Source organism: Martes martes (assembly GCF_963455335.1).
Source record: "Martes martes genome assembly, chromosome: 9".
Taxonomy (NCBI): Eukaryota; Metazoa; Chordata; class Mammalia; order Carnivora; family Mustelidae; genus Martes; species Martes martes.
Genome location: NC_137896.1, coordinates 128,069,015 through 128,096,992, shown reverse-complemented (window position 1 = coordinate 128,096,992; position 27,978 = coordinate 128,069,015). Strand labels below are relative to the sequence as shown.

Here is a 27,978-nt window from a genome sequence, read left to right as displayed (position 1 = left end):
TCATATATTCTTTTGAATGTCTTTCATGTAATCGGTCTAAGGTTATGCACATACCGGGGCAATAACGAAGAGTTCACTTCCCGTGAGATCAAACACCCTCACTGTTCCTGTGCTTTCAGCATAGGCCAGCAGGGTACAATCATAACTCCATGCCACACGTCTCCACTGGGGTTTCGGGTCTTTTGGAACTAGAATGAAAAGGAAAGAAGTACTTTTAACAATGTGTTATACAGATAGTTTAGTTGCAGTAACTGTAGATGTTAACCAACTATTCAACTATGTTACATCCCTTCCAAAGGATTTCTAATGTTTCAGTTCAATAGAAAAGAACTCTTTCCAGAAAGCCACTCCAAGTAAGAATGGTAAACATAAACCACAGCAAACTCTGCCCCACTTACTTAAGAAGCAAAGACGACTGACACCAGCGGTCAAATGAATGCTGGGCAGGCCCTAGTTGGCAAAAGCTCAGAAGAGCACACCTCAAAAAACTTACAAAATTAAGACAGATCAAGAGCATAGAGAGTGTGGGCAGAAAAAAATTAAATGAGTTCAGCTCCTCTAACAGCAAAAAATGAACATTTCAACTGTTATCTTTCAAATACATCAAATATAGGTAACTAAGACATACGACGCAGGGTTATACAAACACAGCATTGGAGAAGTATATAGATATACACACATATCATACATCAACATATGGATTAGGTGAATCAAGCACTATCCCTAATCAGTCCCACAAGTCTAATATCTTAATAATCAACCTTAATAATCCAACACCTTTTTTCTGCTCTGAATTTTTCAGTAAAATAATGAAGAGAAAGGCTGTCAACAGTAAAAAAAAAAAAAATTAAAATTAAAAAAAAAAAGGGGGGGGACTGTGAAACTCTAAACTCTGTTAAATTTGTTAGAGGTTTTTGAGGTCTTGCTCCCTTCGGTGTCCCCGCATTAGAATCCCAGAACTGAGGAGACCAGTAGAACCAGTGCCCTCCCTTTACCAGCAGGGATTCCAGATGATCAGGGGACTGACAAGGGGACATCCACAGTTGTGAGTTGAGAGCAAAGAAAGCCCAGAACCCATGTGTCCCACCTTCCCAAACAGTGAGCATCTCACTACCACATGTTCTCTCTCAGTCCGAGTGTGGACTGAGCCTCAGGCCTGCCCCACAAGGTTCCTGAGATCCAGCTAATAAGCCACCAACAACACAGCCACCTGGCAAATAAGCAAACCATGCATACTGGGGTCTTTCACCCACATGCTGCCTCTGCCTAGAATGTTCTTCTTCAGTACTCCGCAAAGGGTTCACTTTTGTTACAACCACCTGTGGTAACAAATGGTTCCCTCCTCCTTCCTTGGCACTCTTCGAAACTCCTCCCTGTGCCCAAATAGGCTGTACAAAATTCTTTATCACACCACGTTCTGTTGTTTACAGGACTATTTCCCCCACGAGCCTCTGAGCTCCATGAAATCCACCGACAGTGTCCTATTCCACACTGCCATGCTAGAACCTGGAATGGAAAGTGATTAGACAGTGTCCTATTCCACACTGCCATGCTAGAACCTGGAATGGAAAGTGATTAGTGTTTCACTAACGAGTGAAGACTAACGCTTTCAGGAAAATCTATGCTAACAGGGCAAGGTAATGGTTAAGAGGTTACCACCTCCCAGGGACTACCAATTAAACATGAATTACATAACTGGTCTTCTCCCCACCTAGAAGAGGTACTTTAGAATTCAGACTTCTCTCTTATATCTGTAATACACATAATAAACGTTTTTGTATGGGAGGAAAGTATGCCAGACCTCAAGGAGTTTCTTTATACCAAATAAATCCAAGTAAATACCAAATCCAAGTGAATACCAAATCCAAGTAAATACCAAAAAAATTCCAAGAGGGCCCCTTGGACACAGTAAGGTCTAGTGGATATATCAAAGACTAACAAAACACTACATACATTCTAGAAAAACAATGTTTTTAATGGAAATAAAATGAGGGAAAAGATCAATTCTCCATCTTTATAAAGCTTCAAAAAAAAAAAATCAAGCTTGGAAGTAAACAAAGGCACAAAATGATAAACAATACAGGAAAACAAGACCTACCTGCCCATAGATGCTACACAAACACCAGAGGGGATAATTTAATGCCCTGAAATATATTCATGTGCTAAAGAAACACAGAAACATTTTTCCATTATTACTGTTTTACCTGAGATAACAGGTTTTTTCCTCTTATCTCATTTTGATAGGATAAACAGATTTATATACCACATTCTTTATCTAAAATAAGTTTCATCTGAAAGGGATTTCTTTCTACTATTACTTCTAGTTATAACCAGTAGCTCCAGAAAAATCAGCATGTGTTTTGACCCAGATAAAGACAGGTTTTTCATTACAAAGTAAGATTTCACATAACAATGTAAAAACACGGTGTTTATCACCGGACTTTTCCAGCTGTGTGGTTTTGGAGAGGAATGAACGGTCTAGATTTGTACAAAGCCAGTGTCAATGGGGTCGACTGAAAAGTATTCAGAAAGGCTATTGGCAAACTGAGCCAGCCATCTGACACCTGCCACGTTCACAGTGAAACCGCTTCTTCTCACTCATGTCTTGCACCAGCTGCGGCCCCTTCAACCCACCCAGCTGCCAAGATCTTTCTCACCTTGTGCTTTTATCTGTGCTGTTTTCTCAGCCTGGAGCCCCTTTCCCTTGAGCCCTTTCCTGGCTCCTTTCCATCTCCCAGGTCTCAACTTTTTCAAGATTTTTTCAATATCTCAAATCTCTCAGTGATACATACCACTTCCACGGGAGGCATTCTCTAACCACGCTGTCTAAGCAGCCTCAAGGCCCCATTATTCTCCACTATCCAATGAGTTCACGCCCTTCACATCTCTTAGCTCAATTATGCATACGTGTGTGTCTACTTTTTATCGTCTATTCATTGAACTATAAATTCCAAAACGCTAGGTGCTGGGCCCATTCCGTTCATACCTGCATCCCCAGTGCTCAGCACTCTAGTGGTAGTATCAGGCACTCAAGTGCTACGGAAAACATTCTACTCCAATGCTCACCCACCCAGATTGGAAAGGGAAATGGAGAAAGATTAAGAAGCAAGGAACACTGGGTTCCATTCTTAGTGCTGCCATAAAATGAAGGGGTGCGACCCTGGGGAGATCACAGAGGTGCAGCTCCCTCATTTGCAAAATGAAGGGCTGAGTGTACAATCTGGTCTCATGAGCGAGAGCCAGCGAGCGGAGCTGTAAAAGCTTGCTGAGAGGCTAAATATTTGAATGTTTGAAATAATAGTGTCAGTAAAGACATGAGAAAAATAGTTACAATCCTGGAATGAGAAAGGTCTAGCCACAAAGAGAAACCCTGAAATTATATGGAAAAAAAAAAGCGACAAATACAGTTACAAAAAGAAACAAACAAACAAAAAATCCATGACAAATTTAAAAGAAAATCAATTGGCTGAAAATATTTGCAACACATAGAGCTAACATTCATACTATCACACCAATAAGAAAAAGTCTAGTAATCCAAGAGAAATATAGGCAAAAGGATATGATCTAACAACTCACAAAAAAAAAAACCCATAAAAATAGCCACTTAACATATGCTCTACCTAATAACTAAAAATATGCAAATTGAAAATGAGATTTTTTTTCCTTTGCCTGTGAACATAATATTTTTTAAATAGGTAACATATGGTGCTGACAGTGGAGAAAAGAAATGGCTTCCATCATTACCTTTTTCATAGCTGTATAAATAGGTGTAACTTTCTGGAAAGAACTGCAGCGGTAGCTATTTTGAATACTATACCTGGAGACAAACAGGATGTCTTTTCCAGTGTTGGGGGAGGAAGATAGGGGCAAAGATGGGTAAGAAAAAGAGGAAGAAGAGAGCCACTATAAACAACCTAAACTTCTACCAAGAAGGGAATAAAAAACATGTGGTTCACATTCTTACAATGGAATCCTGTGGCTACATTTGAAATACTGAAATGCATCTGCACGTACAGACTGGGAAAGACATCAGTACAGTCGGAGGGAGAGCAAGCTGGAGAACAACCTGTATAAGATGATCTTGTTTCGTTAAAGAAAAATAGTCTATCCACGTATATATAGGTTTATATAAGTATAGAAAATTTTATATTAAGTTATTAAGTTCCTATGAAAAATTCAAATTGAAAAAAAACTTTATTTTTACTTTTTCTACTTCTGTATTGTTTGAATTTGTTACACAAATGTACTGCTTTTGTCATTTAAAGAAACAACAGCAGGGTAAGTAGTTTCAGATTAGATCTTCCACCATAAAAGAAAAACAGGTCAAAATAACTATTTTCTTGTTATACAACAGGCAGTGCAAGACTGTGATCACTGCGAGAAGCTACTCTCAGCCAGTAGGCACCTTCTGGACCATGGTGCACGAAAAGGGACCTCCAACAGCACGTGCCAGTCTCAGTGAACACAGCAGATAAAGGATGGAGTTTAGAGCTACTAAACTAAATACAATCTGCAAGGCAGCATTCCAGAGGGGAGTGAGGCAGAGAAGGAGCTATAAAATCCGCAGAGATGAACCCTGGGTCTTCAGACACACACACACACACACACACACACACACACAGATTCTGCAGGGCCAAGAATAGGAAGACTATTGGGGAAAAACAACTGCCCAAGCTCGGAGAGGATTTGGAAATGTTAGAATTCCACCCCATCAGAGTGGAGAGATGTCAATGAACACTCAGAGCTCTCATAAGAGATCCCAGAAAGACCCCCACCTTAAAAGAGGACTAATCTAACCCCAAAGTAAAAGCTCTTAACCATATCCACTAACACTTAAAAAGAAGCCTTAAAAGATTAATCTGATCCACAAGAAATAAATGAACCACATCCCAGAACAAAACTCAATACTCTATTAGGGAAGATAACAAAACTTACTAAGTTTCAGCTCCATAATGTTGAGCATACAATTTAAAGTGTTAGAAAAAAAATAAAATAGTAAAAAAAATAAATAAATAAGGGGTGCCTGGGTGGCTCAGCCAGTTAGGCATCTAAGCCTTGATCTCAGCTCAGATGTTGAACTCAGGGTCATGAGTTCAAGCCCCGTGTTGGTTTCCAGGTATGGATGTATGTAGGCAGGCATGTAGCCTACCTAAAAAAAAAATTTTTTTTAAATAAAAAATAAATAAGTTAAGAGCACTGGGTGTTATATGCAACCGATGAGTCACTAAATTCTACCCCGGGAACTAATAATATGGTATATGTTAACTAAATTGAATTTAAATAAAGCATTTTTTAAAATATAATAAATTGGTCACAAATAAAAATATATAATTAAAAATAAATTAAAAAATAAAGTGTTAGCTATATGAGGCAGGAAAATATCCATGAACATGGGAAAACTCAACCAATAGAAACACACCCAGAAATGATACAAATTAAGGAATAAGCAGACAAGGGCTTCAAAACAGCTATTAAAGTATTTGGGAATTCAAAGGAAAACATAAACATAAGGAACATACAGAGAATCTCAACAAAAATATGATGGAAACTACAAAATATCAAGCTAATTTTAGAAATACAAAAATATACAAGACAGTATCTGAGCATGGGCTGTGATGGGGCCCACCAGGCCACCAGTGGGCTGACGGGATCTCAGCATACTTACAACAGGCAAGCTGCTCCTTAGCACTGGAAGCTCTGGTTTATGGGATCTCAAAATCAGAAATATGGCAAAAATCTCTTAACACAGTACAGCTCTTAAAAAAAAAACACCTAACTTCTAATTCTATATGCTATTACTTAGGTCCCTATTCAAGGCAGAAAGAGAAGGCTAATATTTACGGCCTGGCAAACAGAGCCAAAACAAGTTGCAACCCCACTTAAAACATTCTCAAATGGCATTAATTTTATAAAGCAATAATTGAAAAATATCAAAGTGGAACTAAATAGTTCCTATTTTGGTTTGCAGACTCTGCAATCCATAGTTTCAAAAAATGCATTAGCAACAATCTGGCTCCTTCTCTCCAAGCATACACAGGAAATATCATTTGGCATATGAGAGTTATTCCCATAAAGATGAGTCAGATAATAAGCAAATGATCATTACCTCAAATTATATGAAATGGAAAGAAGCCATTAATGCAGCATTAAGGTCATAAATTCACACATTTGGAAGCCAACAAAATAAAACATTAGTTCTCAAAGCATTATTATCCCATCCATGCTGCCACATTAACTGTACACACTAAAACCTCTAACAAATATATTATAATTTGTGTGAAATACAGAGGGTTAAGCTTCCCATTTTCATGTTAACTTGCAGATCTCTCAGTTTACACACTGGCTAAGAGTGAGTGTCTAAAGTCACAGCTTAAAAGGGCCCTGCACATCTGAATCACTCCAACATTCTGAACATGCTTCTCAACAGCTCACCACAGACTCCCCAAGCCTTCACCCAACAAAAGCACAGCACTGGGAAAAAGGTAATTAAATACTTATTCCTAAATTATTCTTCTGGGAACTTCTTGATCCTTACACATTACGTAAACTGGGTCTGGTCTACTTTCATAAGCATTGGTGAGGAGTTAATTGAAAGCAAATTCAAAAGATGCTAGAGCTTGCACAAACACTGCTCTCCTAGTATTCTCAACAGAGTACTAAGCAAACAGAACCCCTTCTCTATTCTTTGTGGTATGTATACACGTTTGTGTGCATAAGGAATAAAAACCCTGAATATCATGACAATTACCCATTTTATATACATATATACAAATTTTTATAAATATACATAGTCATAAATTTCTAGAATTAACTCATAGGAGTAGGCAAATATACTTTGTTCATACATAAACTCATAAAAATCATTGTAATAGTTCCCAAGTGCCATTACCCACTTGATAGCATCAGGAATTGGGTGACTACTCTGTAAGACAGCACACTGGGCATCGGGAACAAAAAAAGTTGAGTAAGATGGGAGCCTTGCCTTCAGAGAATTTTCAGTCTAATGGGCAATCAGACAAGCAAATCAACAATTAAGGGGAAAAAAAGATTAGCTTCAGTGTGGCGATACATGCACAAACCCGTCCTAGGAAAACATTAAGAAGGATGTCCAAATGATGAGGAAGCGGGCAGGAAGGGAAGATTTCCCAGGAGAGTGGATGCCTGAACTAAAATACGCAAGACTCATTAATTAAATAGAAAAGCAGAGCTTCTAGGCAAAAGGAACCATCTGTACCAAGGCATGAAAAGCACAATGGGGCTAGGAAAGCGCGAGCTGCTTTGTACTAGAACACGGGCTGTACGGCAGGAGGATCTTAAGGGACAGACTGACTGAAAGGTCAGAAAAAATGAGCAGTATTCTACAGTCAATGGGGAACAACTGAAGATTTTAGGCAGAACAGGACTAGTAGCGGCAGCGGTAAAGAAAGCTTAAAGTCTCCTACGTACTTAGTATGTGTCAGACGTTATCCTAAGAGCTTTACATATATTGGCTCATGTTATTTTTGTCCACAACTCAGTCTGTAACATTGTGCCATTCACGACAGGTAACTGAGGCTCAGAGAGTAAGGCAGCTTGTCCAGGGTCACATTTCTAGAAAGCAGGAAGCCAGATCTGAAGGATAACTGGATGGAATTCCCATTTAACAGCAATCAGTTTGGCAAGTGGGGTGAAGTATGGATCAGTGAGAGGCAAACAGAAGAAAACCTGGTGAGGAGACTGTTGTGGGGGGCGGGGGAACAACTTCGTGAAAATGTTAAAAGCCTGAGCTAGGGCTGTGATGGCGGAAGCAGAGGCCAGAGACATCTTCACAGGTTACCAGGGCTTGAAGTTCCACAAAGGCGATGCTTCCCCACCGTGTCAGTACAGCTGCAGTGAAGTATTTCTGTCTTCCCTGACAGACTGCAAACCCTTAAGTCAAGGTCGCCTGTAGCTTACTCCTCATTTTATACACAGCACCTAGGAGTGCCTGGCACATGACAAGAGCTTAATACTTGTCAAAGAAAGAAAAAAGAGAAGGAAAAAGAATGAGAAAATGTGTTGACTTCTGGCTTGGTACGGACAATGGTATCATTGACAATCCAGGGGACAGAGCCAAGGAACAGATTACAAGAGGTCAATTTATATGAACAAATAGGCATTTTTATATTTGCTTTTAAGTTATAATACATACTGTGCATACAGACAACTCCATAAGAACTATTACTACCTTATCAAATAGCAGGTGTGGAATTACAGAAGTACGGCGATTCTGACATACTAATAGAATATCACCATCCATAAGAAAACCGAAAACATCTTTCACACATCTGATCTTTAATTTTCTGAACACATGTGGATGAACAAAAATGAGAAAGATGAGAGGGAAACTTGCCCTGAGCCACTCACTAATGGCACATCTGCCAAGGAGCTTAAGACCACCATTACCACAGAGAAGTTGGGGAAATCCTCTGTATTCCGATCATTTTGTGGATTTCAGAACTATCGATGTCTTCCTTCTCCTTGCTCTTTCACTGCCAAGGATTTATCATCTTACCCTTATGCTCCCCGGAGATAAAATACGCATACTACGTCCTTCCAGTTAAATGACAAAATGCATATAAAGCACAGTGTCTGGCACACAGTAAGGACCCTCCAAATGTTTGTCATCATCACAACAACCACGATTACCATCATTAGGATTCCTACAACTAGGACACTGTTAAACTGACCCAAGGTCAGACAGATGGAACTGCAGGTCCCTAAGTAAAACACGGGGAATAGTTGCATTTACCTAACAGCACCTTCCCATAAGGTTCCCTCTGCCTTTTTGTACCTGCTCCTGCAGAGAGAAACACGCCCCCGGCTTCTCCTAACTTCTACGCACCCCTTAGGTTGCTTTCCAAAGTCACTTTTTCTCAACAATCTCATCTCACAGCCGTGGTTAAGCGCTCACTCTGCTCTGTATTTTTCCTTCATCAGATTTATCAAAGTTAGTAATTATATTCTGAGTTTCTCTATACCTCAAGAGGTAGGGGACTGTGCCTTTTTGCTCACAGTCATATCCCTAGTACCCTGCAAAATGGTTCAGATACATAAATGATAGTAATTTGTGCTGAATACATCAGAAGAAAGAGCAAATCCCAGATTTTTTTTTACTGGTCTGTATCTAATCAACTCTTGACTTATACATAATTTTTTTTTTTTTTTTGCTTTGAATTCAAAATAAAAGCCTAGAGGCACCTGGCTGGCACAGTCAGTAGAGCACGTGACTCCATCTCAGGCTCAGGAGTTTAAGCCCCATACTGAGTGGAGAGATTACATTTAAAAAAAAAAAAAAAAAAGACTACAGACACAAATAATGTATCCCAAAACTAACATAGACTTTTATCTTAAAACAGTTTCAATTTCAAATCTCTTCAAAATGTCCAAAATGGACAAAGCAAAACATTTAAGGCAGTAAGAGAAATCAGTTAAGAAGTTTTAAAATTATTTTAATAGAGTGGCAACAATCCTTATCAATATTTAATATCTACTCTGCCTTTTAAGGAATACTGTTAACTGTTGTAAATTTAAAATTTTCATTTTTTCCCAATATTTTGGAAACTCTTACCTTGACATTTCCCAATAATAGATGTAAAATCATCTTTTGCAGACCTGCAAAATATGTGCAAAATTAAGCCAACAGTTTCACCCCAACACTATTTTGTCATACTATGAAACCCCACAAAAATGTTAGACAACTTGTCTGCCCAACACTAAACCAGTCCTTCTCTCAGACATGGATTTGTGCTCAAATAAGACCCTTCCATTGGTAACAACGTTTTCTTCCAATCTTGTTTCACCAGAAACAGAGCTACACCTGGAATAGTGTATATATGTATATAGTGTATGTTACATAAGCATAAGTTAGATGAAGAATGGTCTTTTAATACAATACAGATGCATGGCCCCTCCACAAAGGTTCTGATTCAGCAAAAATGGAATGGGGCCCATGCAACTTTTTTTTTTTTTTTTTTAGAAAACACCATTTATAGATTTTTTTTTTTTTTTAATGTGACAGACAGAGATCACAAGTAGGCAGAGAGGCAGGCAGAGAGAGAGGAGGAAGCAGGCTCCCTGCTGAGCAGAAAGCCCAATTCGGGGCTCGGGGCTCGATCCCAGGACCCTGGGATCATGACCTGAGCTGAAGGCAGAGGCTTTAACCCACTCAGCCACCCAGGTGCCCTGATATTTTTTAAAGCTCCACAGATCGATCTTGGTCAAGAACTATGGTCTGTATCATATTACGAAGTTTAAATCACTTAGGGAAAAAAGTCTTGCTTTAATAACCAAATAGCTTTAACAGGTGACCATAGTTGTTACCAGTGACCCATTTAAAATCTGTGATCTTGAAATATTTGTCAAAGTAATATAATTATTATATGTTTAAAAATAAAAATTGGTAAACCTTCTAGAATATAATTAAGTAACAATTATCAAAAAACCTTAATGCCCACAGTAATTTGATCTAGCAGTTCAACTGCTTTAATAAAGTTATCCCTGGGAAATAATTACAGATACACACAAATCTCATGGAAATTCATGCAGCCTAATTTATGAAAGAAAAAAATACTGCCAGTAGAAGATTAGATTTTGTTAATGCTCTCAATGAAATATTATGCAATTACTGTACATGATTTGAAAATACAACATCTTCCCATAAGTTATCAAGAAAATAAGTATCAAATAGAATGTACAGAACGTATCGTTGGACTGAAGATCACACCCACACACAGAAAAGGTATAAAAAACATACAGCATTTTGGCTGACCTGTAGGTAATTTATAGTTCTTCTTTCTCAAATACTTAACTCTTTTCTAATATTGGTAAAATGATAAGTATCAGTTTTAAAAAAAATTGTAAAAAGTATTATTTATTAAAATATGACAGACAAAAGCTAATTATAAATACAGTAATAAATTTCTTCAAGAAATTGACTATTCAGCCTCCAAGTAGAATAAAGCAGAAAGAACACAGGCTTTTGGGGTGCCTGGGTGGCTCAGTTTATGAGTGTCTGCCTTTGGCTCAGGTCATGGTCCTGGGGTTTTGGGATCTGGGGATGGAGCCCCACATCAGGCTCCCTGCTCAGCAGGAAGCCTGCTTCTCCCTCTCCCCCTGCTTGTGTTCCTTCTCTCACTGTCTGTCAAATAAATAAATAAAAATCTTTAAAAAAAAAAAAAAAAAAAAAAGAACATGGTCTCTGAAGTGAGGCTGACCTGATTTCAGCTCATCCGGGTAACCTGGACAAAATATTCAACAGGAGTTTTATTTCCTCTCAATAACATAGAATGGGTAAGAGCAACTTCATAGCTTAGGGAAGGATTTAAAAAGACATTACGTATAAATTAGCACAAACTAGACCTAAGTCAGTGTTTTACTTTCATCCTTAATATCATCACAAATAATAGCTGCTCTTCTGCTGGGGAAATGGAAATAATAGTTTCTGTCAAAACTTCACAAATATATTCACTTAAGCAAATTGGGGGGAAGGTCCCTTTTTTTATAAGTCCTTATTTTAATGCTTTTTGTTGTGTTCTGAGATGGCTCCTAATTAATTCCTGTATTTGTAGCAGCCCATAATCGTAAGAAATTGTTACTTCACTCTTTAGGAAAAAAGGAAACACATATTATACTTATGGGATTACTGCCAAATTACAAATTAAATTAGCAATTCACAAGAAGTCAGCTTTTTATCTACATGAGCCCCACACACAAGCAGGTTAGGTGTGCCGTATCAGCGCAAATGACGGGAGTCATTGGCCACTCACTACAAACATGCTGGGGAACAGCAGCCCTGGTACAGTGTTGCAAAAGGCAGGGCTCTCTCTCAACTTAAACTAATATGTGTTTCAGCTTTTCATTTTTTTCTCCTCAAAAAACACTGCCTATTTATGACTGCTTCCAAGTATGAAATAATGACCTCAGACACTAGAGTGGTCCTTCATATTCAAATACAATCAACAAATAGTGACCGAATCCCACGTGCCTACTACTAGCACTACTGGAGCCAATCTGACCTTCGATGTGTCTTCACTGCAGCACAAAAAACAAACGTGCAATAGTGAGAACAAAGGTCTTAAACTCAGGCATAGCCATTGTGCATAAGGTTTTACTTTGAGGATCTACCCCGAGCTTTTTCTTTCCTAACCATTCCGCATCTTTGCTCAAACACTCTTCCTTTCAGGTTACTACGAAGCGTGTATCAATTCAGCGAGGGGGACTGCGTTCCAGCTCTGAGCAAGTCAGTGGACTATGCCCTGTAATGTCGTCCCAGCATCTGCTTCTTCTATCCCACTCACAAACACCTTACTTATTCACCAAACATCAACTAGGCACCTATTAAGTCCAAGGAGATAAAAGCTACTGGGGAGGGGTGCCTGGCTGGCTGTTGATTAAGCATCTGACTCTTGATTTTGGCTTGGGTCATGACCTCAGGGTCCTGAGATCAAGCCCTGCATTGGGCTCCACGTTCAGCAGGGAGTCTGCTGGAGATTCTCTCTCTCCCTCTCTCTCTGCCCCGCCCCCTGCTTGTGCATGTTCCTGCACGCATGCACACGCGCTCTCTCTCTTTCTCTCTCTCTAGCACTGCTAGGGGAAAAGGGCAGGGGTTGCGTCCAAGGAACACACAGTGTCACTGGACTTGGAGACACCAGATCCCACTCATGCAGAATTTTTAAAAAATGACAACCCTGGAGTTGTGCAAATGAGAGGTCCTAACTGTACCAGGGGAAACCCAAATGTAAGCATGCATGCATATATGGCTCAACAACATGATCAAAAGGTAGTAGAGATGAGTGGTTCAGAGCAGGAACACTAAAGCTAGAATGGCAGATTTCAAATCCTCAAGCAAGTAATTTAGCCATATTGTGCCAGCTTCCTCATTTCTAAAATGGAGAAAAATAGCAACACCTACCTCACAGGGCTTCTGCAAAGATTAAATGAATTAGCACATGCAACGCACTTATAAGAGTGCCCAACACCATTAGCATTAGCCTACCATTAGGTATAACAGTGTTGCTTTCAGGAGCATAGCGGATTAGTACTTAAGCAGTGATGGGGAGGGATGGGTCCATAGGGAGTGTGTTCCTGAAAAGCTTCCTGGTGGAATCCATCCCTCACCATGTAAGACTCCTTAGATATACTAATGTTATCAAAACCTTTTGCAAATTATGCATCAGATGAATAAGATCCTGATGAGCATACTTCCATTGCCTAGAAAACTTCCCTCACCACATAGTCTCAAATACATGAGTGAATTCCTAGAGTTGGATATGTTTACAAGTTTTATAAATACTTTACACTCTAACAATCCAGTAGCAAATCCTTTTATAAAAGCAATTTTTTTTCATCTCATCAAAAATTGTATTAACAAGTTCCATAAAACCTTGGTCAAACTCTTCTTCACTGGCCTCTCAATCCCATCCCCACATGCACATTCTGATCCTAACACCTAAGATCATTCCACTGATGTTCTCATTTCATGGGAGGAAGATGGAAATTTTGAGGATTAACTGCTATACATAAAGTCACATCATAAGCATATTTCTCAAAAAGATAGATTTCACATTCCTGCAACAAACGCAATAGCAAGTACTTGCCCATTCCTACAAACGGGAAGTCCAAAAATTGTGCCAACTTGATGCTTACTGATGCTATAGGAAAAAACGAGGGACTTGCCTATCAAAGCCATGCCAAATTAAGAAATGTAGTTTTTTGAAAGCCTGTCATTACTGCCAATCATCTCCATCCTGATGATTTTAAGAGGGATCAGGAAACAAAGCCTCCACATCTGAAGCTCATGCCCCAATGGGGGCAAACCTCTGTCTACTCCCCCACAAGTGGAGGGGTCCAGTTCTGTTTGGATAACTGAAAAAAGAAATTACACAAACAGAAAGCTAAAACCAGTGTGGTAACAACTGAGTGTTCATTATACTATGTTTAGTCAAGAATAATGAAGTATTAGGAAAAAGTCTGGACTGGTATCCAGACATCCCAAAATCTGTCTCATTGGTTTTTGTTTTTGTTTTTTTTTTTAAGATTATTTATTTATTTATTTGATAGAGCCTGCTTCTCCCTCCCCTCTCCTCTCCTCTTAGCTGCCCCTCATCCTGCTCTTGCTCTCTAATAAATAAAAATAAATAAATAAAATTTTAAAAATTAAAAAAAAAAAAGTACATGGAAAGCCCAGGTTAGAGAAGCCTTCTAGATATGACTATAATAACCACTGAATGTCTCAAGATGACAGACTATCACTGGTCTCAAGTCATACATAGTCTTTGTCTCTTGCAGACTCATATTCCATCCAGAGCTTTATGCCAACAGAACAAAGTGGTCCCTACTTTAATATCTTCTTGAGCATCTGCTTTAGCTGACTTCGCAATAACTAGTCAAACAAGAAAGACTTCTAGAGTTCTGAAGATATGCCTGGTCTACTGAAAAAGTAACATTTCTCAGGTGACAGCAGACTGATTTGGGGAAGTAGACTCTACTTTTTTTTTTTTTTTTTTTAAATATTTTATCTATTTGACAGAGAGAAATCACAACTAGGCAGAGAGGCAGGCAGAGAGAGAGAGGAGGAAGCAGGCTCCCTGCGGAGCAGAGAGCCAGATGCGGGGCTCGATCCCAGGACCCTGGGATCATGACTTGAGCCGAAGGCAGAGGCTTTAACCCACTGAGCCACCCAGGCGCCCCGTGACTCTACTATTCTGACAAAGTATCTCTCACCCTGTAACTGACATAAGTGATGTTTGAGGCCTCACAAAATTATGTGTGCTAATGGTAAAATCCCTTTAAATTCACCCCTCCAAAACTATTAGTTCCCATAAATCAAGTAAAATTTTCTCAAGGGAAACTTTAAATACGAATAACATTAACAATTACCTGATCTCTACACACTGATCTTGAACAGCAGCCAAAAGTTTTCCATTGCTTTCATGGGAGAGAAAGAGAAAAAAAAATTCTATATGATTATTTGTAGCAGTCTTCAACAAAGATGGAATGACTTTAAGAAGTTAAAAATCATTTTTAAATGCTTTCACATCTTCCATTACCCAACTTCTGATCTTAAAGGAGTATAAAGGTACCAAAGCGTACACAAAAATGATCCAATATAGTTGAGTTAATACATTTAAAAGATACTAATCATATGTGACAAAGTGAATTCACATACAATAAAAAAATAAATAAAATCAAGACTGCAAGCTAAAAGACCCCAAAATTCATATCCATAATGAAATTTAAGTGCTAATCCCAGTAGAGAAACACAAATTTTTAACACCTTACCTTGCAAGTACCAAATGCCAGTTTATCTGTTTATTAACCAAACGAACCAGTCCATCAGGGAGCAAAAAAGGCACAGGGCTGAAACAACACATTAGCCACTTATAATCTAATCATAAAAGACACATATAAATAAATAAATATTATAAACAGCATATAGAGCTATAGGAAGATAAGATTTTTTTCCATTAGAAGATTTGAACATTGGTAAACCCAAAAGAGTTATTAATTAGTTATCTAAAAGTTCAGCACATACATATCTCTTTTTCCAGAAAAACATGGTAGTATGTTCAAATACATAAATTTTATGTCCTTTCTAAGGAAAAGACATCAAAGATACCAGTAACATAGCACAGTGAGCCTGTAAGAAACCCTTCCTGTTATACACACCTAGAAATCCTGACTCACCTCTAGCAAATTCTACTATACAGCTAAACTCATAAGAACAAAAGGAGTCCTCAAGTGTTAGAAATGAAAGGGGAACTGGGTAGAGGTACAAGAACTCAAAAGAGAAAACAACACCGGGGACAGGAAAGGAGCTGCGGGGGCGTAGAAAGAACAGGAGCTGGAAGGGAGGTGCTGGCATGGCCAGCACCACCCTTGACCCCTTGACAGGACTGCACTCTCAGAGAAAAGGAAACTAGACAAACCTCAACATGGGAGGGGCGGGGTGGGGGGGGAGGGGGTCATTGTCATTCAGGAATACCATCTCCGTCTGGAATTTGAGCTGTGGGAGGATGGGAATGAAATCCCTATGAAAAAGAAAAACCCCAAGCCTTTACTACAAGCAAGATCAGACCGCAATTTCCACTCACTCAAGAGGTGTGAGAATTGCCAAGCATAAGCTCACAATAACATCACTCACAAAAGACAGGAGGAAAGGATTCACCATCAATGCATGGGCAGATACAACAAATCAAGAGTAACCCAGGAGGAAATCAAGAAAATAGATGGAAAAGAAGAATAAAGAAAACAGCTGGTGAAAAAAAAAGAGAGAAAAACACTATGGAAATTAGAACACAAAAAAGCAGGATAAAAGTATCAGTAATAGACATTCAGCATATTTACACTCATGTCTGAAACACAAAATATTTTATACCATGGTAGTTGCAGAACTATTATAACAAAGATATGAAACATGCATGTGAATGACACCATCAACTTGAGGATGACAATTTCCTCTGGAAGGGAAGTGGGGGAGGGGGGCAAAGAGTTATAACATTTTGCATAAAAAGAGGGAGAAGGCCATCTGAACCAAACAGCGACAACTGCCTAATTCCCATGCAGATAACACTATAATAAACTTGTTCAGACTTACAGCCTCTATAATTCTCAGTCTGTTCATAATAATTCACAATTAAAAGAAAAAAAAAAACTTTAAAAGAAAAAACCACTTGAAGCAAATGTTGTCCCCAAAACCTTTAGGTTTCTTTACTATAAACTGAAGAGCAAAAGCTTAACTTTTCTCAGTTAACTTTAGGTTACTTATGAAAGTAACATATCACGTAGAAGATTAAATAATCACTTCATGGTGCATCGGGGTATACTGACATTATTTTCTGCCCCACTTCCCCTTTTAAGATGTTCAGGACTAGCAAGCTAGATCACCCAGTGAGCTCAGGAAAAGCAGTCCACCTCTCAAATACTCCTCCCCATCCCTGTCCCTCAGCACCTCTTAACTCTTTACCCTATCATATGGACACACACCTCCAAAAAAAGATAAAATCCAATAAGAAATTTAATTTATACACACACACACACACACACACACACAGAGCAGGAAAAAAAAAAATCAGAGCTAATCTAGAAAACCAAAGGTTGCTTTTATAAAACGTTATTATCTCTGGAGCTTTTAAGATTAGATATTCTTAAACAATCTGTGTTAAAAAGATCTATGAAACAATTCCTATACACCTGTCCAGAACCACAACTATATCATTTGTCAAAATGATCATTTCTTCCTTCCTTTGAAGGCTGAACACTTACACCATGCCTAAAAAGACTTAACACTCAAAAGAATGAAAAAGTACCCAAGAATGGAAACACAAAGGACCTTCCCTGAAACACAAAGGACCATATTCCCTGACTGAATACTGACCACAAGAACTGTTATTACAATAAGAACAAAATTGTTTTTAAAAAGATCCCCAACGGGGTACCTGGGTGGCTCAGTGGGTTAAGCCGCTGCCTTCAGCTCAGGTTGTGGTCCCAGGGTCTTGGGATGGAGCCCAGCATCAGGCTCTTTGCTCAGCGGGCAGCCTGCTTCTCTCTCTCTCTCTCTGCCTGCCTCTCTGCCTATTTGTGATCTTTCTTTGTCAAATAAATAAATAAAATCTTTTAAAAAAATAAAATAAAAAGATCCCCAAGCTCCAGACCCATCATGTGGGCATTCAAGATAAGGCTGACAACACTCACCAGAGAAACCAGAAGTCCTCCTGAGATATTCTGACTAATGACTAAAGAACAAAAATTACCGAAGTCGACTGAGATATCTTGTCAATGTATCAACTGTTTGAAAAGGTCTACTTCATCCACCTGAAAGTCAGCATCTGTTTCACAATCTGGGGTTCAATTCTGAAAACTTAAGTCATCAGTAGGATAATATTTGTATTTGACATTCAGAAGAGACACTTACCTGTACCAGATGTATTGGCGTAAAAATAATAGACGATCTGTAATAAAAATAACAAAACTAAATATGAATCAGCTATTGTTTAGGAATCGCTTTCAAATTAGCTTCAATGATAAGTCTAAAATAACTGCAGACTGAGTCATTACAAAATATGGAGAACAAAATTCTTAAAATAAAGGAACATAATCTAATATACACTGTAACTTTTATAAGATCAGACATTTCTGTATATTAAGTCCCAAGTTTGTGTTACTCGAAACTTCAAGCATTTCCTAACAGTACAAAAAGGAAATGTGGGAAATGTGGTTTGAGATGTTAAATGTCACCAAAGAGGCTTTAATAAAACCAAGGAGTAGAAGTCATAGTAATCACCCTTTAAAACAAAAATATTTGTATAAAAATTAAGGTGTTATTTTGTACTTTACAGCAAAGATTTAAAAAAAAATAATAATAACACTTAAAATGCAGAAGTCCAGGGGAAACAAAATCTCTACCACACTGAAAATCAGGGAACACCTCACTTGAGTAGAGTTAGGAGGCTAGAAGGGGGAGCAGGACCTCTCAACATCGATTACAGGAAGAAGTGTCAGGCCTCAACAGGAGAATCAAGAGGAAAGTATCATCAGCTACAGGCCCCAAGAAGGAACAGATGTACCTGTACCAATGTACTGTCACACCGCCTGCAAGAAACAGACTCCCCCTGCAACTCGGGCGATAAGAAACCAACATCACCCTGAAAGCCTTTCTCCCCTGGACTTTCATCCAAAACAACCCCTCCCAGCTTCCTCCTCTTCCAGAAAATAATGTTCTTCTCCTCTGTTTGTTGGACTTAGCTATAGTTTTACTATAACTTGCTTGTCCTGAATTGCAATTCTGTTATTCCTGAATAAACAGGAGTTTTGCTGATAAGTGACAGTTTGCTTTTAAGATTAACTACACTATTGACAAATAATGTTTTATATGATCTCATTTAAAATGTGTATGGGAATGTGAATACGTAGGTGTAGATCAATGAAAAAAAGAATGAAGGGTAAGAGATTCCCTCCAGATGGTAAAATTAGAAATTATTTATCTGAATTTGTGGTTATCCATAGCCTCTGAATTTCTCTATATGAATTTTATTACTTATGTACATTTTCTTAATTATCAAAATTTTAAAACATTAATCACAATGAAAATTGAATATGCCAGTGCTTATAATAGAAGATAAAATTATAGTTAATTTCAAGTACTTAGCTCCTTTGAAACTGAATCTGCTCTGTGTAAGTAGTTCAAATTCATCAGTTATTACAAGGATGAGCTTTGGAGCCAGAAAGACAATGCAGTCAAATTCCAAATGAGTGACCTTGGACAAGTTTCCTCATCTAAAAACATGAAGTTGTAATAGCACCTACCTTGCTGATCTAATAAAGGATTAGATCAATAAATATAAATGAAGTTCTCTTGGCACCAACTTAATGCAGCCAGTGCTCAAGTCTTTCTCAGATACCCTGAGCTCATATGCAAAGTCTGTCAGAAGTTACATGAATGCTCTGGTTAATCAAATTTTTAAATGAGTAACTCTAACCAGATGTTGCTGGAACATCATGTAAACCACTTAAAACAGCTTGTCACTTTCAGTGTCCAGACTCTGAGACACATACTGGGTTTGATTTTCTTCAGTTCTTCTAGAACACATCCATAATAGTTAACCTTAAGCCTTACTTTACCTCTAAGCTGGATTAAAAATGTGTGCATATACATACACATATATACACATATATATCCACATATCATATATAGTCAAAACATATACATATATATGTATATATATAAAATTAAACTCAGGTAACATTTACGTTATTCACGTTTATCTGGCTCTATAAGTCTAAAGAACACTTTAAAATTCCTAAAGTTTTTGGGAACCTGTGTGGCTCAGTTAAGTGTTTGCCTTTGGCTGAGGTCACGATCCCAAGGTCCTGGGATATAGTCCTGCATAAGGCTCCTGGCTCAGCGGGGAGCCTGCTTCTCCCTCTACCTGCTGCTACCCCCTGCTTGTGTTCTGACAAATTAATAAAAATCTTTTTAAAAGTAAGTAAATAAATAAATAAATAAATTTCCTAAAGTTTCAAAAACAGTAAAGCTATAAATGAAAGAAGAAATTATCTATCATTATATAGAGAAAAATAAGCTGTATTTACCTCTAATCGCTTTTGTGATGATAAAGGATGCACCATGTTTTCGGTTGCCTCTAGACTGCAATGGGAAAAAAGAATTTACATTTGAGAATTTTCTAGGAATACTCACACAATTCATAAAGTTACGTTTCTTTGCTAATACTCAGTGCAGGGTGCAAGTTACAAATATTTAAAAACCACTATTTAGAAACAAAAGAAGTAAAAGCAGGACTGAAAACCGTGAGAGCAAAAGTAAGCATGGTAGAGTTATAAGCATTTGTCCCATCAAATTTTGAGGGGAGGACAAGGATTGAAGGTGGAGACTCAAACACCAAATATCAAAACACCAGTCCAGAGACAGAAGTCGTGAAGGGCAAAGACCATGTTGGTTGTCAGTTCAGCAGTCGGCTTGGGTGGGTTAGAGAGGCCTAAAATAATCTTTGCTTGCAGGAGAAGTGCTCATGTGGATTAATAAACTCGTACCTGCAGGCAAATTTGAGTATTTGTTGTACATCCACAGAGAAAATGCTACCAACACGCACACTGATACACAAGTGGTATACTAAAGAGTTCCCAAGTATAGACTAAACACTAAGCTAAACAATAGCAGACACTACAAATAATGAATACGATGTACTAATGTGCTGTTAAGAGAGGAACATGGACATACAGGAAGTGCAGACAGATACAACTGAAAAGGACAGAAAAGGTATTTCACTCCACTAACATGAATTGATTATCCACTGATCAGTAATACACAGTTTGGTCCTGGGGAGGGTTATAAAGATGAAACAGATGTAATCGTCCTCCAAGAGCTTGAAGAAGGATAGGTGAAATCAATAGAACCAGAACAAAAACAAAACCAAAAAAAAGTGCTATGACATTTCAATGTAAGTTGATGCTGTGCTTTTTTTAATCGATTTATAATGTGAAGTGTTCTGCAATGTTCCCGTAATGAGCCAGTGGGCGCTAAGGAGTGAATATGCAAACTTTTCCCACCAATAGCAGCAGCAACATACTACATACAACATCCTAACTGCATACCCTACAATATTCACATTGTTCAAAACAAAAAGAAACTAAGTAAATACTTGAAAAACAATAGGTACAGCCTAAAAAAATACATTATTCAAGACGAGCAGAAAACTGCAATGGAAAGGAGGTTAAGGAAAAACTACAAATTTTATAGATCGGAGAATGAGCAGTTTCTCCAGTAAAGAAACAGGAAAGGTGTCCTAATAAAGAGTCCATAGGTCAGGACTCCTTGATCTTTAACAAAAGTCCTTCTGAATCTTGTTGCATCCTCAAGAGTCTAAAACAATGACAGGCACTCAGTAAATATGCTCAATAAATGTGGATTCCTGGTTCCTACTGTTCACCTTATGCTGGGAGTCCCCTCTCTGTGCAACAACTGAAAACCCCAAGGTCCAGTTAAGATTACCAACCCCTTGAACCCCTTCTTCAGGACGGAACCCAACCCCGGGTCAGCAGCTCCTCACTCTTCTCTGCCTCTTTGTTCAAACCACTATCACAGCGCAATTACACTAAGTAGCGAAAAGGGCTCACTGGATGGTCTCCCATCTAGACTGTAGACGCTACAGAAGTTATTCACCTTTCCATGCCCACCGCCCGAACAGTATCCGGGACGTGGACGGACACACACTTATATTATCTGGGACACGGACGGACACACTAGCACTTTAAATGCTTTTTTACTGAAATACACAGCAATAGGTACAATTCAGCACCGAGGAGGGGTAAAGGTTTGACGCCGAACTCCGCGGCGGCCCTCCAGATGCTGAGTTGATGGAGGGTCACGGAAAGTTCTCCCGCTGCAGAGAGGATCAGCCCCGGTCAGCTCTCGCCTCGCCTCCCGGAAAGGACCCCCGAGAATCCAGGCAACAGGAAGAACCTGGAGTCCAACGCTGTGCCTCCCCTCCAAACTGAGGAGAAGCGAAACTGAGATCCCGAATGGGAAGGTTCGTGCCCCAGAGCCCGCGGTTTTGCCCCGACGACCAAATTCGGAAGCCCAGGGGGGCTCTCGGGTACCTTCCGCTTTAGGGGACCCAGACCCCTGTCAGCCCGCGGCGCCGTTGCCACGGCGACAGCACAAGCGGCAGAGCCCTCCTCCCCCTCCCACCCGGCTCCACTACCCTACGTGGCTCAGCTACGTGGCTCTCCCCGGACAGCGCCCGCGCCAAGCTGGCCGCAGCTCTGGAGGGGCCTGGTTCACCTGCACTTCTGTCTCCGAGGGCCACTCGGTGTTGACCAACAAGTCATAGAGAATTGTCTCTTCCTCTCCCTCCGCAGTGGCTGGATTCACAGCCGGCGCCGTCTCGGAGGCCGCCATGTTCGCCCGGGAGCCGAGCTACCGAAGCGGAACCACTACGGCATCTCGCAAAGGACAAACTTCCGAGGCCGCTGTCGCTTTTGATTCACGGGAAGGAGGTGTGGTTAACTGGGCGTGGAAAGGAAATACTGGATTAACCCTTTGAAGAGCAGGAAAGAGTGACTATTGCCTGTCAGGGATACGACTTGGGTCCGGGTCCCGGGGCACCCCTTGTTTATTAATCTGCGTGAGATGATCATGTCTGAACCCCTCCTATCCAGACAGCTTCTCCAAAACAGAAATGGTACAAGTATCTAAGATGCTAGCATTCATTTGCCTATCTGTGGCCAAATACGAAGAGTGCTAACAGTGGTTTTTCAATAAGCAGCAAAAATGATGCAACTCAACAGATTAAGCCAATGAAAGGTGTCAGAGGAACGATGTGATAGGAGCTCAGAAAAGGCAACAAAGGTCACAGAGTCTGGGCCAGCTTTCTGGAGGAGTGGAGCTTGTCTTTGGTCTGTAAGAATTTGAATCAAGCTGAGAAGGTTCGGGAGAGCATCTCAAGTAAGGGGAAATTGGGTGAACAAAGACAGGCAGAAAAATGCATAGTTGAAAGAGCAGGCAGCTGAATATAACCCAAGTGGGAAAAGGGTATGGAAGCAATAAACTTGAAATAACACATTGAGGACCTACTTGGAGCTAAACTGCCAGCCTCATTTGTTCATTTATTCATTTAACAAGTGCCTCTATGTAACCCTAATGAATATACAGTGTACAAGAAATTAGCACTGTGTCACATTCAAAAGAAACACAAATACTGAAGATTTCTTGCAGGAATTATATTGCATAATATCCCTTAAGATGCATTCGGCAGTAATGCAATTAAAAACCTCAGCTGGGAAGCCGAGGGATCCCATTTCTTGCAAAGTTAAATGACCTCAAAGCCTGCCCTATATTGTTCCCTCTGCTTGGAAGGTTTTCTACCAGGTATTTGTCTCTCTCTCTCTCTCATTTCCAAGTTTTTGTTCAAATGTCACCTTCTCTCTGGAAGCCTACCCTGACTGCTTATTTCTAAATTTGTAACCACCTTCCCTGAACTCCAGATCTCCAGATCCCCCCTTACCTTCTGGTGTGGTTTTTTTTTCCCTATAACATTTATCACCAAAACACTATATAATGTATGTTTCATTCTATTTTTGTATTGTCTGTCCCCATTCACTAAAATGTAGGCTCCGCCAGGACAGAGTGCACTATCATATACATGCCACTGCTAAAATGAAAAAAAAATCAGCTTTTTCCCCGTGTAGGGAAAATCTAGTTCTTCCCTACTACATGTTTTTTTCCTATGAACCTCCTACCTACACCAAACACTTCTTTTTTATTATTATTATTAACATATAATGTATTATTTGCTTCGGGGCATCAGTCTTACACAATTCGCAGCACTCAGCCCATACCCTCCCCAATGTCCATCACCCAGCCACCCCACCCCTCCCGCCTTCCTCCACTCCAGCAACCCTCAGTTTTTTCCTGAGGTTAAGAGTCTCTTATGGTTTGTCTCCCTCCCTGGTCCCATCTTGTTTCATTTTTTTCCCTCCCTTCCCCAACGACCCCCTGCCCTGCCTCTCAAATTCCTCATATCAGAGAGATCATATGATAATTGTCTTTCTCTGACTGACTTATTTTGCTTAGCATATCACCCTCTAGTTCTATCCACATCCTTGTAAATGGCAAGATTTCAGGGGTTTTTGATGGCTGCATATTATTCCGTGGTATGTATGTATGTATGTGTGTGTGTATATATATATATATGTGTGTGCGTGTGTGTGTGTGTGTGTATGTATATGTATATATCTATATATACCCCATCTTCTTTATCCATTCGTCTGTTGATGGACATCTAGGTTCTTTCCATAGTTTGGCTATTGTGGCCATTGCTGCTATAAACATTCAGGTGTACATGCCCCTTCCAAATGCAAGCTCGTACAGCCACTCTGGAAAACAGTATGGAGGTTCCTCAAAAAGTTGAAAATAGAGCTACACTACGACCCAGCAATCACACTACTGGGTATTTGCTCTAAATATACAAATATAGTGATACACCAAATACTTCTGACAGTTCTGGTTACCAAATGTGTGGATGTTTTCCCCCACACCATCAAGTAATTCTCAGACACCAGCGGAATGTCCCAAGAGTTCGACACTCTCTTCCAGAGATGGGATCAGATACCACAGGTTTGGGCTCAGTCTCACAAGACTGCCCCCCCCACACACATGCACACTCGAATACACTTCAGATGCCAGTGGAAAGCCCAGGTGCTTCCGTGTAAGTAGTGCATGCTAACAACGGGTGCCATGGGAACACCTTATCACCTATGCCTCTGACCACCAGCTAGAGGTCAGATTCCAAAGACCCCTCTTCTCGGGTTCGATTAATTTGCTAGAGCAGCTCACAGAACTCAGGAAACACAGGTTTACCAGGTTATTAAGGAATATGATAAAGGATACAGATGAACAGCCAGATGAAGAGGTACGTAGGGCAAGGTCTGGGAGGGTTCCAAGTGCAAGAACTTCTGGTCCTATGCAGCTGGGGAGTGTCACCCCCTAGTGTGGTTGTATTCACCAGCCTGGAAGCTCTCCAATCCCTCCCCCTACCCCGACTGTTGAAAATTTTATACAGGCTTCCTCACTTAAGCATGATCAATGATTAATTCCATTTCCAGCTCCTCTCCTCCCTCCGGAGAACAGGGCTGAAAAGTCCAAGCTTCTAATCATGGCTTGGCCTGTCTGGTGACCAGCTGCCATTAAAGAGTCATCTAGAAGCCCACTCAGAGTCACTTTGCTAAAATAAGACACTCCTAGTGCTCTTATCACTTAGAAGTTTACAAAGGTTTTAGAAGCCCTGGGTCAGGCATGAGGTCAAAGACAAATACTGGAACAAGAGATACACCTAGTATTATCCCTTAAGGAATACAAGGATGTTGGGAGCTCTGTGCCAGGAACCAGGGGAAAAGACCAATAGCTGTATTTTCCTTCTATCTCACAAATGCCATATACCTCGCTGCTATATCCCCAGAATATATACCAGTATTTAGCACAGAGCACAGGACAAAATATCTATGTATTTGTTGAATAAATGAAAAACTTCCCCCAGAACCTTTTTCAAACTTTGTTTCCCCCAAAGTACTTCTCTTCAGAGCAGTGGTGTTTTTTTATCAGATTCTCAACCGCGGACCCCAGACATTTGCACGCAGATGTAGCATGCGGTAGAGCATTAAGAGGTAGGAATGCCATTCAGTGGGAATACACTGGGAGGGTGGCCCCTGGAGCTGCACAACAAGTCTCCTTGGCTCTCCTCTCCTCCCCAGCTCATCCAAGAGTCTGGGACAGAGATTGAGATCGCTCTCGGCTTCCTCCCTGCCCTTCACGGCCATCAGAGGATCAGCACCCAAACAGCCAGGAGGTAATCGGCCAAGCTGACACAGCTTGGTATGTGAAGGGGACAGGTGCAAACATATCACCAAGAAAATGTTTTTCTTTTAGCATCATCACACTGTAAATTGCTTTATCTGTCCTCACGCAGGCCCACTTGCCATAGTCTATACAGCAGAACAGGAGACCTAAGGCCATGCCTGACTGATCCGTGGGAGCTCCTGGTCTAAAGAAACAGCAAGCACGGGCAGAAACCACACTACGTGACTGCACATTTAAACTGGAGCAATTTCTGGAAGGAAAATTCTACTCCCAGACATGCTCTGAGCAGACGGATAAGCACTTCGCCGCTACTTAAACTCTGGGAGAGTTCCTGGAAAAAGAAGAAGGTGAGGTGCCCACTAAAAGGGAAGAAGGTGGAAAGAACAGGTAGGTCCTGAGAAGCTCCAAATCTACAGCATCAGACCTTCCGCAGAGGAGATCTACAGAGAAGAGATCAATTTCAAATCAAAGTTCAGCTGAGTTTAAGGGTCAGGATGATTTAAGACAGATGGGGGGGCGGGGACTCAAGTCAAGTCGCTAATTCACTAATGGATCTTATTTTCAGTAACTATGTGATTAACTGCCCAAACTGAGACACTTTGAGAATGAAAAGGAATGATTTTAATAATTCAACTAGGAAAACAGGCATGAAACAGGACTATCTTGGGCAAGCTGACATGATGGGCACACTAATCTAGAACAAGAGAGGGGCGACACTGTGAAGAAGGCATGGGTATTTCATAAATACAGCAAGACTCTTCCTGATTCTCTAAGGGTGACTGACTGGAGTGACAGCGACCACCCTTGCCTGCCCAGGCCATTAGCTTTCGGAGAAACTGTTTCCCTCGCTCTCCCTTCAAACTCTGCCTCCTTGATCCAAACCTCCCCACTCAGAGAGCCCCATTCCCCTGACCTCTAGCACTGGGCGGAGAATTCTTCCCTGGCATGGACTGATTGACTTTACAATGGAAGTAGAGGAAAAGCATCGTTCCTTTTCAGATCACAGGGTTTAAAAAAGACAAATTGGGAATTTTAGCAGCCTTCTTACTCACCATGTACGGAACCTTCTCTGCAGAGAAAGAGAATGAAGCCAATGAGAATGAAAACAAAACAAAACAAACAAACAAAAAACCAGAGGAGAGATAAAGACTTCATTTGGTGTTAACAGGCCTGAGAGAAGTGACATCTGTGTCCTTCCTTCTTGACCCAGGGAGCTTACCTGAAGCTAATTTGAGTTGAATGCCAATGCATTCAAACCACTCCTGTGAACATTCCTACAATAGACTTTGCAAATTTCCCTCATTTAGAATCCATATTTAGGGTATGGATCTCTGCAATGTTGCTTCTGACATATTAGAATTAGTATTAATAAAACATAAATGGTATTACTACATCAATACATTGAGAGTAACCATGGCTTACAAAACTCTTACGTCCTCACGGAAGACTGAAGCTTGGGGCAATGTCAGATCACAACAGAGCCAAAATTCAAACACATTTCCTCAAGTCTTGATCCTCTGATCTTTCCTTCACATCATAGCATGTCACTGAGAATACAGATGGAGCGCTTAGATGGGTGAAAGTGGAAATGAACTGTTCTGGATGACAAGTACCAACACGTGGAGTGGGAGAATTGTCAACGTGTTCTGTCGGGGGTGGGGTGGGGGGGTAGATATTAAGGATATTATATACGAGAGTTTGGTTACCACATCTTACCGTGGTCATCCAACAAATCTTAATTTAGCTGAGAGTCCAGGCCTGGTTTAAAGATAGTTTAAGTCTGGGCACATCGGTTAAGCATCTGCCTTCAGCTCAGGTCATGATCTCAGGGTCCTGGGATCCAGCCCCACATCTGGCTCCCTGCTCGGCGGGGAGTCTGCTTCTCCCTCACTCTCCGCCTGCCACTCCCCACTTGCTGTGCTCTCCTGCTCGCTCTCACTCTGTCAAATAAATAAATAAAATCTTTAAAATATATATATATATATAATTTAAGTCACGAATAAGTTATTTCTCAAAAGAAAAATTTGTTTTCCACATTACCGACACAAATAGTAACTCTGTGAGCGGCTCAAAGAAATAAGACTGAA

The 27,978-nt window shown here is 40.1% G+C and overlaps 1 protein-coding gene across 1 annotated transcript in view; it reads right to left on the bottom strand.

Annotated features, from left to right (window-relative positions):
- Window positions 1–22,482, bottom strand: part of NBAS (NBAS subunit of NRZ tethering complex) — a 319,994-nt gene extending 297,512 nt beyond the window's left edge. The window contains exons 1-7 of the mRNA XM_080813961.1: window positions 22,319–22,482; window positions 20,110–20,164; window positions 17,933–17,969; window positions 15,301–15,378; window positions 14,899–14,946; window positions 9,590–9,633; window positions 55–188 (exon numbers count right to left, since the gene is read on the bottom strand). Coding sequence (XP_080670087.1) covers window positions 55–188; window positions 9,590–9,633; window positions 14,899–14,946; window positions 15,301–15,378; window positions 17,933–17,969; window positions 20,110–20,164; window positions 22,319–22,435 — 513 coding nt within the window. The 5' untranslated portion in view covers window positions 22,436–22,482. The remainder of the gene's footprint in view (window positions 1–54; window positions 189–9,589; window positions 9,634–14,898; window positions 14,947–15,300; window positions 15,379–17,932; window positions 17,970–20,109; window positions 20,165–22,318) is intronic.
- Between the last annotated feature and the right edge of the window lie 5,496 nt (window positions 22,483–27,978).